This window comes from Nilaparvata lugens, chromosome 7, assembly GCF_014356525.2.
Source record: "Nilaparvata lugens isolate BPH chromosome 7, ASM1435652v1, whole genome shotgun sequence".
In the NCBI taxonomy this organism is placed as follows: Eukaryota; Metazoa; Arthropoda; class Insecta; order Hemiptera; family Delphacidae; genus Nilaparvata; species Nilaparvata lugens.
Window position 1 is genome coordinate 9,182,276 of NC_052510.1, and position 14,836 is coordinate 9,197,111.

At 33.4% G+C, this 14,836-nt stretch overlaps 1 protein-coding gene across 1 annotated transcript; it reads left to right on the forward strand.

The window, feature by feature from the left end:
- Nucleotides 1-195: 195 nt before the first annotated feature.
- On the forward strand, nucleotides 196-12,427 carry LOC111057552 (microfibrillar-associated protein 1). Its single transcript, XM_039433624.1, has 9 exons — nucleotides 196-423; nucleotides 1,516-1,780; nucleotides 3,158-3,341; nucleotides 5,469-5,553; nucleotides 6,038-6,195; nucleotides 7,034-7,200; nucleotides 8,245-8,404; nucleotides 10,017-10,106; nucleotides 12,170-12,427. Exons 1-9 carry the CDS (start codon nucleotides 345-347, stop codon nucleotides 12,347-12,349), a joined length of 1,368 nt encoding a protein of 455 aa, XP_039289558.1. The 5' UTR covers nucleotides 196-344; the 3' UTR covers nucleotides 12,350-12,427.
- The last annotated feature ends 2,409 nt before the right edge of the window (nucleotides 12,428-14,836 follow it).

The window sequence follows — 14,836 nt, forward strand, 5'->3', positions numbered from 1 at the left end:
AACCTAACTAAGAAACGTCTACCAAAATTTATACTGTTGCTCAATAAAGTCTACTATATTGTAAAAAATTCATAAAATAGCTCAATATTTTACAAATTCATGTTTTTCCTACTGAATTTACTCTTAACAAAAAAGTATAATATGATATTATTTATTTGTTTGGAATTGGAAATGACGTCACCTACCAGTCATCTGTTTCTGTTTTCAAGGTTCAGAAATTGGAATGAAAAGAGGTTATGTTATTATTTGGGCTATTTTCTTTTTAGAGCATTACGTATGTAAAACCAAAATAATAATATAATCTGTGCAACATTTATTTGAGGAATTTCTTAAACTACTCAAAAATGAGTAACTTATTATTACCGACCACTACGTACACAATACAAAGTACTGCTGGTGCTATTCCTATAAAAAATGACAAAGGTAACTTGGACTATATTTCAACTGTTTTACTTATTTGTTGTAAAGTATTCATAATTAATGACAATGTTATTGATGTCTCACAGTAATTTTCTTATTTATTATTGTTTTTTTAAACACTTCTAACTATTGGTTGTTCAATCTATCAAAACTTTCTGTGGCTAACCTAACCTTCTTGAAGTTGAAAGAAACAATATACTTTTATATTTTAATCAATTAATTTTAACACTCAATTTATCAATGATGCAAATTATGCTATACAAAACTATTGTAATTCAATATACCTATTATTCAATGCGGTAATCATTGAAAACAAAATTTCTGGCTTGGTTTTCAGTTACTGTTGATTACCCTACCGCATTTAACTCATTAAACTATCGTTACTCACTTCAATTAAATGTAACCATTCTGTTATATTTGTTTTTAATCAAAAAAATTCAAAATTTTTTAGTATATTCTGGACTGAAAAGTGGACTCAAATCAATTCAAGTGCATAGCATAACCTATAATTTTTATTCATTCATAACTCTACCTTCATTGTATTATCATTCATCCCATCATCATCACCTAGGCTTAACATACTTCTAGAAAGTCGCCTTTGTAAAATAATAATGAATTCAACATAGAATTGAAACGATCATTAATATGTACACTATATCAATTTGATATTTTTTTCATACAAATAAAAACGATGGACCTAAAGGTTTCTTTTTTGACCATTACAAACTTTAAAATATTTCATTAGGTACATTCTTGATATGAAGTCATCAACGTGAATGATGAAAACAAAGATAATTCACTAAGATTGATCACTAAAACGTTATCTAGCTATTGAGATTTATTAAACTCTTGTATAGTTTCCCGTACAACCACAACTATTATGGCACTACACTACTCAATAATAATATTAATTATTATCAATAACCAATTTGTTTCTCAGTTGAGTAATGCACAACTATTTCTATTAAGCTGATTCCAATGTGTCATGTTTTAACTTTATTCATTTACATTCAAGATTGTGTAGACTTTGGAAGTAACCTGTTATCTCCATGGATGAATATTTAACTGCTCTCACATTTATTCATTTGATTACAGGTGAAGTGTCTATGCAAAAGGTGAAAGTCCACCGATATGTTTCTGGAAAGCGCCCCGAGTATGCACAATATACATCCAGCGAAGAAGACTCTGAAGATGAGGATTTCATTGGCAAACGGCAACAAGCACTACAAAACGAATTCATTGAGAAATCTGAACCCGAACTACCCGTAGACGATCCCAGACTCCGCAGATTGCAGACTAGGAGAAATATCGAGCCAGATACGCCCAGTCGTCATGATGAGGACAGATTTGAAAGACACAGGTATAGTGAGATGCAGTTTAATCCATCATTATCAGTTACTGGTAAAGACAATGCTGAAAGTTAAGAGCCGGTTTCCGAGCTCGGGATTTAGCTAAGTTCTAGACTTTAAACAGCTGGAGTCAGAAAATTGGCTTTCCAAAACGGGGCTTAGTCGCAGTAAATAGTCACAGCTGAGGAACCGGCCCTTAATGTAAATCTTACTGTAACTCTCTTGATGTTAGGCTATTTTAATTTTCTCCCATTGTTGGAAAATTGTAAGAGTTTTTTATTTGCTGATCATGATGCCCTAATAAGCTCCAGGCTTGTGCGTGCGCAATGAGACGAATGGTGATGAGATATGAGTAGACCTAAAGCTTTAGTTGGGTTCCAAACTACCGGGTTGCTATTATTTTTAACTCATGAATTCTCTTCAGAGGAATTCGGCTCTTAAAGTGGTCACCCTTACTACTGGAATAGCAGGCGCATGGAGCTCAACTCACACTTACGCGACTCTCTAGTCGAGAGCATGTGTTTTCAAATGGTGACAGTCGCGGAAACTAGAATCAACTGGTCTGAGTGTCAACATTTGGAAACACATGCTCTCGACTAGAGTCGAGTCTCTTCTCAACCTGAGTCGCGTAAGTGTGAGTTGAGCCTTAGATAGCTTATCAGCACGACCACAGAACCAATCGCTTCACAATGAAAAATTGAAGAAAAAATAGAAAGAAAGAAAATGAAATATCACAAAAAAACATTCTAGTATCTGGCTTCTTCTTTTATTATGATTTATTACAACATTATTAATGTGCGAGATAAATTACTTTTAACATGAAGAGGAGAAACCCATTTCTCCCTCCACAGTTTGTAGCATAGTCACAGACGGACATCCTGCGCACAATTGGATGCGCCGTGTCATTTCGCTTCAGGTTCTTGTGATGAACACATCTCCGTTACATACACAAACATATCACTTTGGAACATTGCCAGTGGAGGGGAGCGAAGCGTTACAAAGCTCTCTCACACAGACACAAAAGAAGGAGAATGCTGCTAGGTAGTGGGAGAGATTAGTGGAGGATAGAGCATCGGACCTCTCCGTCTTTGAGAAAGAGCCGTGTTAAAAGAAATTTATCTCGCACTTTAGACAGAATTATTGATACGGTAATTTAGAAACAATTCAAATGCTTGATCAGATTGATATGAACATGTTGGGCAATCAATTTTTCTTGTGTCATATATCGTCTATCACTAGCTATAAATTATTCTTTGATACATTAATACTATCTTATTCATCCTTAACCCACACTTGTGAGATAATACAAAACAAGTAGTTCTGCTGTACAGCTACCATTCAAGAAGTATTCTTAAATTTAGATGTATTGATTATGATAATTTTTCCAGGCACATTCACGAGCCGGAAGTTATGGAAGCAGAAGAAGAGTCGGAAGAGGAAGCCGAGCACAGAAGAATCCGGCCTGGTGGCGAAAGTTCGGAAGAAGAGGAGGAAGAAGAACTGAGTGACGAAGAAATCGAAAGACGACGTATGCTGCTCAGACAGAAAGCTCTCAATCGTAAGGAAGAAGAGGTGCGTTTCCACTGATTAACTACTTGACCAATCACGTGAAAAGCTTGAGGAAAACCATGTTCATAAGTAGATAGATAGATAGATAATTTAGCAGCCACTGACCTCCTCTCAAAAAGGGTATATGGACTTGTCAATGAGTGCAGCGTTATTTGTGAAAATAGTAGAAGTTGATTGGCACAAGAACTTTGAGCAGTAATGAAGAACAACTTGATAAACTACTCACTTACCTACCTACTTACTTAACTATTTACTAATTACTTACTCCCAGGGCCATCTAGGTTAGATCCAAGTCGACATTTGGCCGCACCAACAAAAAGCCTCTAAAGTGAGGTCCACGTTATAATGGCAGTGGAGAAAGATAGGGGAAAACGTTGCTGATCAAATTTTTCAAATTCAAATTAAATCAATTTATTCTCCATTTTTACAATATTCAGAGCATATAATTACCATAGTTACTGAAATAATCACCATACTGTATAACTAAAAAATCACAATCATTACAAAAATCAATTTACCTATATGGAAAATAGGTCACAAAAACCTACCCAAAGGTTACAAAAACCTGTTTGGGCAGAAACCCAAACTACTTAGAATAAGAAGGAAATGTTACAGTTAGAATAAGAAGGAAATTTTACAGTTAACAAAGCAAATTAAGAAAGAGTAAAAAAAACAAGAAAAAGAGGAAAGAGAACTTCAGTATCAGTTTAACATTATTAAAATACCAACAATATTACACTATACACAATAACATTACAAACTAAAAAAAATGTCACGTTTACCAGTTGTAAAAAAGTGTTCTACTGTGCTGGATGCAGCTCAAAAAATATTTTCATAATAACCAGAAACATCTTGATGTATCAGATGGCTATGCAATCTAATCCTTTGTCTTGTCAATGCCTTCTATAGACGGTAGCTGATACAGGTTTATTAACTGTTCATTCTCGTTTAAAATAATCAATTATATTTTTTTAAGCAATAAATTATATTTTTAAATGATTTCATAATGAATTTCCATAACTAAGATAAAAATATTTTGTTAATTATTAATTCTACATTGTTAAAAGACGATCTGGCAACAGAGCAAAGCGAGAAAGAGATAGCGTTATCCACTTTGTTGAATGATAGACAAGGAAAGCAATACCATTGCTAATCAAACACATTCATTATAACGTGGACCTTACTATAGGAGGATTGATCCTGAGCATCTCCTGTAACTCCAAGCCTCTCCATATCGATCTTAACTTATTGCATTCTATTTACTTGAAATTTATTAGTATCTTATAAGTTACTAATTTTAGTTTTACTGGAGTAAAGTAATTTTCACAATTCACAATTTGATTATAGACCAAGTGTTGTTCAAGTTGGAGTAAAAACTATAAAGGAAAAGCATAATTTCACATTTTTTGTCTGTTCATAATTTCGGGTTTACTTCAATACCTCTTTCAATTTCTATCAATATATAGTATTGTTATCAAGACATTCCAAACACTTTCCTCCTCATTAAAGTCTTGAATAACTCTTTCAAATAGAAATACCACCAACATGTCCTAATTCTATTCCATTTGTAGACTGTAGAAATGCAAAATTTAATACTTTTTGCCTTTTTAGAAAATATATTATTTTTAAATTTTGCGCTTGGAACACTGAATTAGGGGCTTCTCTACCGAATTCAAACACCTCTCCTTTTAATGATGTTTTGATACAAATGAAATTTAATTTTTTCTAAACGACAGTGCGAGTTGATTATCCCTGAGCTAAGTAACATTCTGTGCGTATTCCTGTCATCTTAGGCTGGCCACTGACGGTAGAACATGTACATGTTAATCATCAGCCTTTCGCTGTAATGATACAACAATGTATGTGTGGATGTGTGAGCACATATGCTCTACACACTTGTCCTGTCCGTAGTGGCCACCCTTGATATTAATTTATCAAGTGATTCTTTACCGTGATACTTGATTCATCAATTTTGTTGATGCATCTTTTGTGTGTTCAGCACAAATACACCAGTATTTTTGAAATAACTAAATACCTTGGTTGTGTAAAACAAACAAATTTGTGACTTTTTAGCCTTACTGTTTCACCTTTTTTACTCTATTTGTTATTAAGAATACAAACTTTTTTCAGGAAGTTGAAGTTTTGGACAAAGAAGATGAAGGAAAATCGGCCGATGAAAGTGCCGAAGAATCATCTGAATATGAAGAATATACAGGTAAATAATATTCATTCATTGATTTTCATTGTTGATTTTAATATTCTTACTCGATATTCAGTGAGCTTCATTTCTCTATGAAGTTTTCTTCATTTGTCAAACAAAAATGGTTTTGATTGAATCAATTTCTAAAAATTTTTAGCAAAAACACTAATATGTTCTATTTCTTCGTTCCTAAATGTTTTGCTGATAACGAGGCTATCAAATTTAGTAATTCTAAAAACTAATAAGAACAATATGAAAATTTGTAGTACCCTTTATTATTTAAAATATTACAACGACTAGTTTCGACCATAACTTAGGTCATTTTCAACTTGAAAATGACCTAAGTTATGTGTCGAAACTAGTTGTAATATTTTAAATAATAAATAGTACTACAAGTTTTCATATTGTTCTTTTAGTTTGTAAAAAAGTAGACCATTCAAGTGAAGTGTTTTTAGTCATTTTAATACTAGCTTATAATCTTTATCTCTGCTCTGAACAGATTCTGAAGAAGAGACTGGCCCAAGACTGAAACCAGTGTTTGTACGGAAACGAGACAGAGTCACAGTTATCGAGAAAGAGAAAGAGGCCCAAAAACAAAAACAAGCCGAACAAGAAGCTAAGAAAATGGCGGAAGAGAGGAGAAGATATACACTAAAGGTAATATTGCATTATTCAATGTTCACTACAATTACGATTGCCTTGAATGTCAGTTGATATTCCGTCTTCTGTTGAATTGGCTAGAATATTATAATGTCACTTGCAATAATTTACCAAGGTAATCTACCAATAATATTGCTAGGTTTTCATTCTTAATCTTCCGGTTATAGGGCAAGCCAACGTTGGGAAATTCAATTTATGGGTTTTATAAGCGTGCAAGAGTTTTTAAAGCTTGTGTAGAAAATATCAGAATTGCTCTACAATACTACTCCAGGGTCTCAGTTCGAAATAATTTTTTAAAGACATTCAGTTATTCAAATCAACATTCTTGTATTATATTATTTCGTTTGATAAAGTAAATCATAATACAGTATGATATTCTCTGGTTCAAATCTTTGTTCTAATATCAATTTCATTGAATGGAATATCAATTTTGTCAATGGAATAGTATACACTTTTAAAGATTTACTTTTTACCAAGTTGGAGAAATACTAGTTTTAGAGATGAATATCCATTGAATGAATGGGATTATATTTGCAGTAGAATTATTATTCTGTATTGTTCGTAGGTACAACACATAGTGGAACGGAAAAATTCAAGTGTAGCAGAGAAAGGAGCTCAGATACTGTTTCAAATGATGCATGTATCTGAATGTCTACGCTTCCTTCTATCTTCCACCTTACCTTCATCGCTCCACTATGTTCTGATACATTTCTGAACACTCCCAGCTACCTTCTCTGCTACACTTAAGCTTCCAACCCATGTCATCATCTTGATTCAGGTTACCTGTAGCTTCATCCTTTAATAAAATTTATTGTTATTCGGTTCATTTCAATAGATGGTAGAAGACGATATAAAAAAAGAAACGACGAAAGCCAAGGTCAATGACAACGAACCAGCTCTGGATGACGTGAACACTGATGATGAAAACGACGAAGTTGAGTACGAAGCATGGAAACTGAGAGAACTGAAGAGGTTGAAGAGAGACAGAGATGAGAGAGAAGCGTAAGTTTTCAGTAAATTATTAACCAAACAATTAATAGAATTTATATCAGTAATCTAGTTTTTATCCGTGCTTGATTCCTATACATCATACAAAGGCCCGGTTGAACAAAAGTTTGCTCAATTTTAATCATGATCAAATGCCACGAGAACCAATCAGTGAAAGCTTTCCGTAAAGAAGTATCCTCTGATTGGTTCTCTTGGCATTTATTCTCAATTACAAATTTACAGGCTTTTGTGGAACTAGGTTAAAATTGTAGGATAGCTTACAATCTGCAGTGAGATTCACTTCAAACTGTTCGACCGCACGAAAATAGTCCACTGGAAATCCAAACTTATGACTATGATGAGTACCTCACGTTCCACGTTCCCAATTTGTCAGGTGTATTGTTAATTAATTAATTATCATTTATAATCAGCTGAGGATCAACTCTTATTATTTGGCAACGTTGCACTCATCTGTTCAAATTTCCATCGGACTATTTTCGTGCGGTTGGCTATAGTTGAGAATGCTAGCACATGAGTGAATCACAGTGTAGTATCAATTATTTTACCAGTGCTGAATAGCAACCAACAAGGTTTAGAAGTTTTGGATTTAATGAATCAAGTTTCAAATTTTCATTGCTGTATTTAGATTGCAAAATTTTCTTGGTTTGAAGCGTAACTAGAAGTTTGTGAACAGTAGACCTCGTGCAGTTATCTCAAACCACAGCCTGCTCTAATAAAAGGAAGAATGGCAGCTTTACGAAGAAGAGTTGAAAGCTGTGAAAGTATTTCAATAGAATTACTTGGGTTATGCTAGGTATTAAGTAATGTGGGTTGCACAAAAGCCTGTGAAATTCTAATCGGGATTAAATGCCATGAGAACCAATAAGAGAATGCTTTCTTGGCTTTAATCACGGGTAAAATTTTACAGGCTTTACTGCAACTAAGGCTTCAAGCTGCAATGAGTTACTAATTACTTGCATCATTATTCAGCTGACAGCTGATTGATCTTGATTAATTCTACAATCTGATATTTCCTATGTGATTTCTAACCTTTTTCAGAATCGAGAAGGAACGCATGGAAGTGGAAAGAATGCGAAATATGACGGAGGACGAACGAAGACAAGAACTGAGAATGAATCCGAAAGTGCTCACGAATAAGGCCACCAAAGGAAAATACAAGTTCATGCAGAAATACTACCACAGAGGAGTGTTCTACTTGGTACGTACACTCAATATTTTAAAGGTTCGCCACGATATGTGCCTCTCAATATTCGCCACGAATATGTGCCACTCAATATTCGCCACGAATATGGGCATTTCACTTTTCATCAGCTGATATTTTGCTTATTATAATCTGTGTACAGGAACAGTAAGATGAAGATTAATAAACAATATCGGGGCACCAAGCTTTGCTCGTTATTTTTATTTATAAACAGAACACAATTCTCTAAAATGATCGTGTTTATATTTCACAGCTGGCTATAAGTCATCTTATGAATTTCGGGGATGCGATATTTTGATTTTTTACATACTCGCTCACTCACTTTTTTACTATCCACAGACGACGAAAGTCTCAGCTGTTTCAGCCAAGGATGAATTATCCTTTTAATGTCTTTCAGCGAGTTTTCTCAAGGATGAGACCTAGTGCAATCGAATTTTTATATCATAAACCTACTATGTTCCAAATTTCGTGAAAATCGTGAGCAGTTCTCAAGATCCGTTGAACATAAATAACCATAAATAAATACGATAATAAATAACCAATATATTATACAGAAATTGCTCGCTTAAAATAATAGGATAGCATCAGCTGATGAAAAACGAAATGGGCGTGTTTGTGGCGCATACGTCTGTACGCAGCTTAATACCTATGATTCATATTCAACAATATTAATGTTAAACAAAATTACAATAGTTGGTGGGAGACTATAAGCTTTCTGCCTATAAGTTGATTGTTTGACAATTAAATTTATTCAATTGTTACAAATCAAAGTAAAAATTTTAAACTTTGATGTCAATTTTACTGGATAAAGTAATGATGAATTAAGCAAACAAATGATTAATTAGGTTGGATTCGCAAACAACAATGACCGTGAACAGTGAAAATATAAATCTCATGCGTTCTAATGATATCATTCATACTCACTCCGCCGGGATGAGTGGGAATAGACTAATAATTGGAACTCGTGGGTATTATATTTTCACTGTTCACTGCCATTGTTGTGTGAAAATACAGCTTTAATCTGAATAAAAATTAAAATCTAAGTTCACTTTCTAAATTATTTAATCACGACATGTTTCGGCTATATAATGTCATTATCAAGTCTTTTATTTAAAAAGGGTACTTAGATTTCAATTTTTATTTATATTGAAAAGTAGCCTTAAAGAAAAAAGACAGCTTTAATCTGCTATTATTTAGCAGTTCAATTTGTGAGTATAATGTTTTTGAAGGGAATCAGTATTAAGTTTTAAAGTACATGTAGTTGAAATTAGTTATTGGTTGTAACTGTTGAAGACGATATGAAAAACTATGAAACAATGATTGATGGCAAGGATAAAGTAAACATATTCAATTATCTTCATATATAGTATTCATTTTTCAATCATGAAGAAATACAAGTATTGTAAAGAGAATGGTTCAATATTTGGATAATTTGAAACTAAATTAGGAAATTGAAGACGTTTTGGTCAATAGCCTGTTTTTTCCGATCATTGTATTGTTTGTGCCAACCTAATAAATAAATATTGTTGAGTATAAGATATCACAAATATCATTTCTACCTCGCCAATACAAATACAGTAATTTCTATAATCTATTTCATTTTTTCCAGGACCAAGACGAGGAAATTCTCAAGAGAGACTTCTCAGCTGCCACCCTTGAGGATCACTTCGACAAAACTATTCTACCCAAAGTTATGCAGGTAAGCTTTTATCAGTCTCATCCTTTTGCACTTTGAAAATTTAGAATAGTGAAAGCTGTTATTATATGATTTTAAGAATGTAAGAGTAGGCTGCAATATGTTTTTCTCACAATCATTTACTTTTTTACTTTTCATTTGTTTCCTCTGCTTTGTAATTATTGATTATTGTGTCAGTGTCAGCGGCTATTGATTATAGATTACTCATTATACTGTATATTTCGTTATTTTCTTTACATTCATTAGTTGTTGTCGTCGCACATATTTATGTAAGTGTTTTTCTGTAAGTATTAGAAATAAATTTGATTTGATTCTCAAACGTAGCTATCGGCCAAGAAGAAGCCATACTACTTTAAAAGTTTTCTTGCCATTAAGCACTTGTGTACAATGCACATGATCATTTCAAATAAAATTCATTAAAAATATTCACAAATTCATAATTAATATTTCCTACAGAAATGATCGAAGCACAAAATCTCCTAAGAAACAATATCCCCCCACTCTAATAATTTGAATTATGTTTCCTAAGAAACATAATATTTTCCAACTCTAATCATTTGAAAATCTTCGAACTGTTCTAAATTGTGAAAATGGATTTGGTATTGGCATTCAGTATTGATATTCTCCTTACAGTATTGGTTAATTTCAACATTCATCTTCTTTAAACTCGAATTACTAATATTCTTGTATTTATAATCATTTTTTTAACTGTACTCGTTTTCTTCCTTTCCATTTCTCTTACCTCACTTCGATTAATGTTTTAAAAATCTTGTAATATACTATAATAACATATTTTCCAATGAAGTATTTAAAAAAAGCTACTTGAATGTTTAATTATCATAGAAAATTACTAGTGCCTTCTTTATATTTTTTATATAAAGAACTAGTTTCGAGCACTTGTCAAAAATATTTTGACATGTGAATATGGCATCAGTGCTGGAGACTATTGTGAGGTCCACGTTATAATGGCAGTGTTTGATTAGCTATGGTATTGCTATCCTTATCTATCATTCAACAAAGCAGATAGCGCTATCTCTTCCTCGCTTTTATCTGTTGCCAGATCGTCTTTTAACAATCTCTTTTCTCTCTTCCTCCTTGCCTTTTTCTCATTATTTGGGGTCGGCTCTCCTCGATCTAAGTCTCCAATTGGAACGATCCTGGGTCGTCTGATTTGTCAGGTCCAACTGCTTCATATTTTCATGAACTAAACCTAGCCATGTGAGACGGGGTCTGCCTCTGCCCTTCGGCTGTGTCTCCATATCAAGAACTTTCCTTGTCATATGATTGGGTGAACTTCTATTTACATGTCCATACCAGCGTAATCTTCCTTCCATTATCTTCTCATAGACTGGTGCCACCCGGAAACTGCCCCGAACATGCGTGTATCGAATATGGTCCAGTCTAGTCACACCCCCTGCCCATCTCAGCATTTTCATTTCAGCAGAATGAAGTTTCTCTTCCTGCTGTTTTTTTCTGTTTTTTTTTTGTCTTTTAACAATGTAGAATTAATAATTAACAAAATATTTTATCTTAATTTTGGAATTCATTATGAAATCATTGAAATATAATTTCTTGCTTAACAAAATATCATTGATTATTTCAAACGAGAATAAACAGTTGATATTACATCATTAAACCTGTATCAGCTGCCGTCTATAGAAGGCATTGACAAGACAGAGGATCGGCAGCGTTGTTCTTCTATCTTTCGCCACTGCCATTTTAACATGGAACCCACTATAATATGAACCTCAACACATATATTGTATTATAATGTGAGGTATCATTTTGAAAACCTTTAATTTTGTTATATTATTGAAAATGTATGAGAAAATAATATTTAATGTTCCTGAATTTATGAATAAACTCCTCTGGATGTGTCGTCCAACATCCAGAGAAATTATAATATTGTGCTCATAAAACGTAAAAAAATTCTCGTATAAAGAGGGTACAAGTATTTTCTATGGATAAATAATAATTTTAATAAGTATTTCGTTTTGGAGAGCAGCATCAACAAGTAGTAATCTCTACTTGACATTTTTACTAACCAATCTTTTCATTTTGTGCAGGTCAAAAACTTCGGTCGCAGTGGTCGAACCAAGTACACACATTTGGTGGATCAGGATACAACGCAGTTCGATTCTCCCTGGGTGTCTGAGACGGCTCAAAACCTCAAGTTCCACAACAACCAGGCAGCCGGAATGAAGCAGGTGTTCGATCGTCCCACTCTGAAAAAACGGAGCAAATGAGAACTAATTAGTGAAAATAAGTTGATTAAAAAAACAAAGAGAAACAGATTAAAAACAAAGAAAAACAGATTAAAAAACGCTTTTCAAAGGGATCAGTCCAATGTTGAGTAGATATAGGTAGTGGAACAGAAGTTGATTTCTATAGAAAGTCTATAGAAAGACTTTTCTACAGACCTTGGGTTGAAGAATCAACTTATTCATTCAAAGTTAGATATTTCTAACTCCTTCTAACTTCTATTTTGAAAACACAAATTTAAATTGTCAACCACTCTTTATTATTATAAAATATTATAATCAAATCAAAATTTTTATTCACAATTCTAACAATTGAGGGGTCCTGCCAAACCCAAAGGTTTTTCGGCGGGTGCCCAGTTACAGAAAAAACAAGTTACAAAAGATAAATAAACTTAGACAAGATAAATATTAAACTTCACAGATTTTAAGTAAAAAATGAATGAAAACTAATACAAAATGCAAAAATAAAATAAGAAATATACATCAGATTTTGATACAGAGACCTAATAAAATACAGAACCTAGTTTCGTGGCTTTACCAGCCACATCTTCAGCTGAAGATAATAATAAAAAGTGGTTGACAATTTAAATTTGTGTTTTCATTATGGAAAAGTACCACAACATCACTCACAACACAACTGTAAGGTTAACTTCTATTTCTAAAGTAAGATTTAAATTCAAAATTAGGCGCTCAGCCTCTATCATCTGATTTTCACACAATTATCTTCTATATGGAAGCGTTAGGGGGGATGCACACCGGAGAAACGCATTTCGTGAAGCCCTTTTCATGAAACTTGTTTCATGCAATCCGTTTCACTCGCGCATGCATACAAAAAAACGTTCCCTGCTTAGTCTTATCAGTCGATTGCGAGCAACTTTCGTTTCACGCATCCTGAAACTTTTTTCACGAAACGCGTTTCTCCGGTGTGCATCCCGCCTTAGCATTCGAACTTCTGATCACATTATGTTCGATTCGCATTACGCTAATTAGTCCAACCAAAGACCTTAAAGAGATATAGACCCACAATGCCTATGCCTTCCCAATGATAGCTCTTACTTGAAATTGAAGGCCGCCATTGGGGTATTTTAGCACGAGATATTATATCTATATATTTGTAATACTATAGATTACAAAGGCATTGGTATGTAATAATCTTATATGTTGCCACCTCAATGGCCGATTTCAATTCCAAGTACGACAGGGCTGCATGTGAGTCATGCATCTTTAAGGTCTTTGAGTTCAACCATTAAACCATGGCTTGAAAAATTACCCTACTGATTGTAATTTTACACTGCTGTCTTCTAAAAACTTATTACGTGAATATACTCTTGGGTTGGACCAAGCTATATCAATCAATCCTAATCCTCATGTATGGAATCAGTTCAATGCTAATTAGATAAATATAAGCCTTCACAAAATTTACACTATGAACAGAGATATTGTGGAATTTCTCCATATTAAGGTGAAATAAAAACGATATTGTCAGTTCCACATAATTTATTTGAGCCAAACTTAAGTTTCAATGCACTAAGGCATCATCTTCAGTGGTCTTTTTTGGTTAGACTAACCTGTGGTTATTGAATGAATAAATTATGTGGAACTAGCAATATCGTATTTATCTCACTTAAATATAAGCGATTTGCATTTGCTGTACATTGGTATGCACAAGGCTCCAATTCAGGATAGTCAATGAAAGGTTAGTACAAACTACTTATATTACATTGTCTTAGCAATATTCTTAGAAATCGAATTTGAAGAGAAATGTTTACTATTTTTTTGTAGATATTTGCGATTTTTGAAAGAAATAATCATCAATGTTTGCTTCCATTACGAACTGCTTGTTAAATTGTGGAAAACCGGGTTTCTCACTTTTGAACAACTAAATTACGACATAGCAATCAGGTATTTATAAATAAAAGCTATTAGCTTCTACTCACATTAGTGGAGCGCTTTCGGACACTAGGCCCTTCATCAAGGGCTTTATTTTATAAATACTTGACTGCTATGTCGTAATTTAGTTGTTCAAAAGTGAGAAATAATCAATTAGTTTAACCAGTTTTTTCACATTTTTTAAAAATTTCTTCTGTTTTATAGTGTGATTTATGTTATAAAATCAGTGGAAATGATAGTAAGACATTGTTGCCACTTTCTCTTTTCCACCGCCCTCCATAGTAGATCAAGATCTGGTTAATAGTGTGATTCACGCTATAAAGTTAATGGAAATAATAGGATAGTAAGACATTGTTGCCACTTTCTCTTTTCCACCGTCCTATATAGTGGATAGCTATGATTCAAGATATGAATGGGTCCCTCTAAAAACGTTGCAACTGACAAAATTTCACAACGTGATGCTTCAGTGTAAAAACGGTGGTAGAATGATTCTCCACCAAGCAGTGACATCTGTGTTTGATAGTTTCTACTATATATATGAATGAAATAGTGCGTACCATTAACCACAGACGCCACCACTAG

Excerpts from the sequence above, each read along its gene's own strand:
- LOC111057552 (XM_039433624.1), top strand. The coding sequence starts at position 345 with ATGAGTAACTTATTATTACCGACCACTACGTACACAATACAAAGTACT. Across the intron at positions 424-1,515 it reads TCCTATAAAAAATGACAAAG|GTGAAGTGTCTATGCAAAAG; the intron begins GTAACTTGGACT and ends ATTTGATTACAG. Across the intron at positions 1,781-3,157 it reads GACAGATTTGAAAGACACAG|GCACATTCACGAGCCGGAAG; the intron begins GTATAGTGAGAT and ends TAATTTTTCCAG.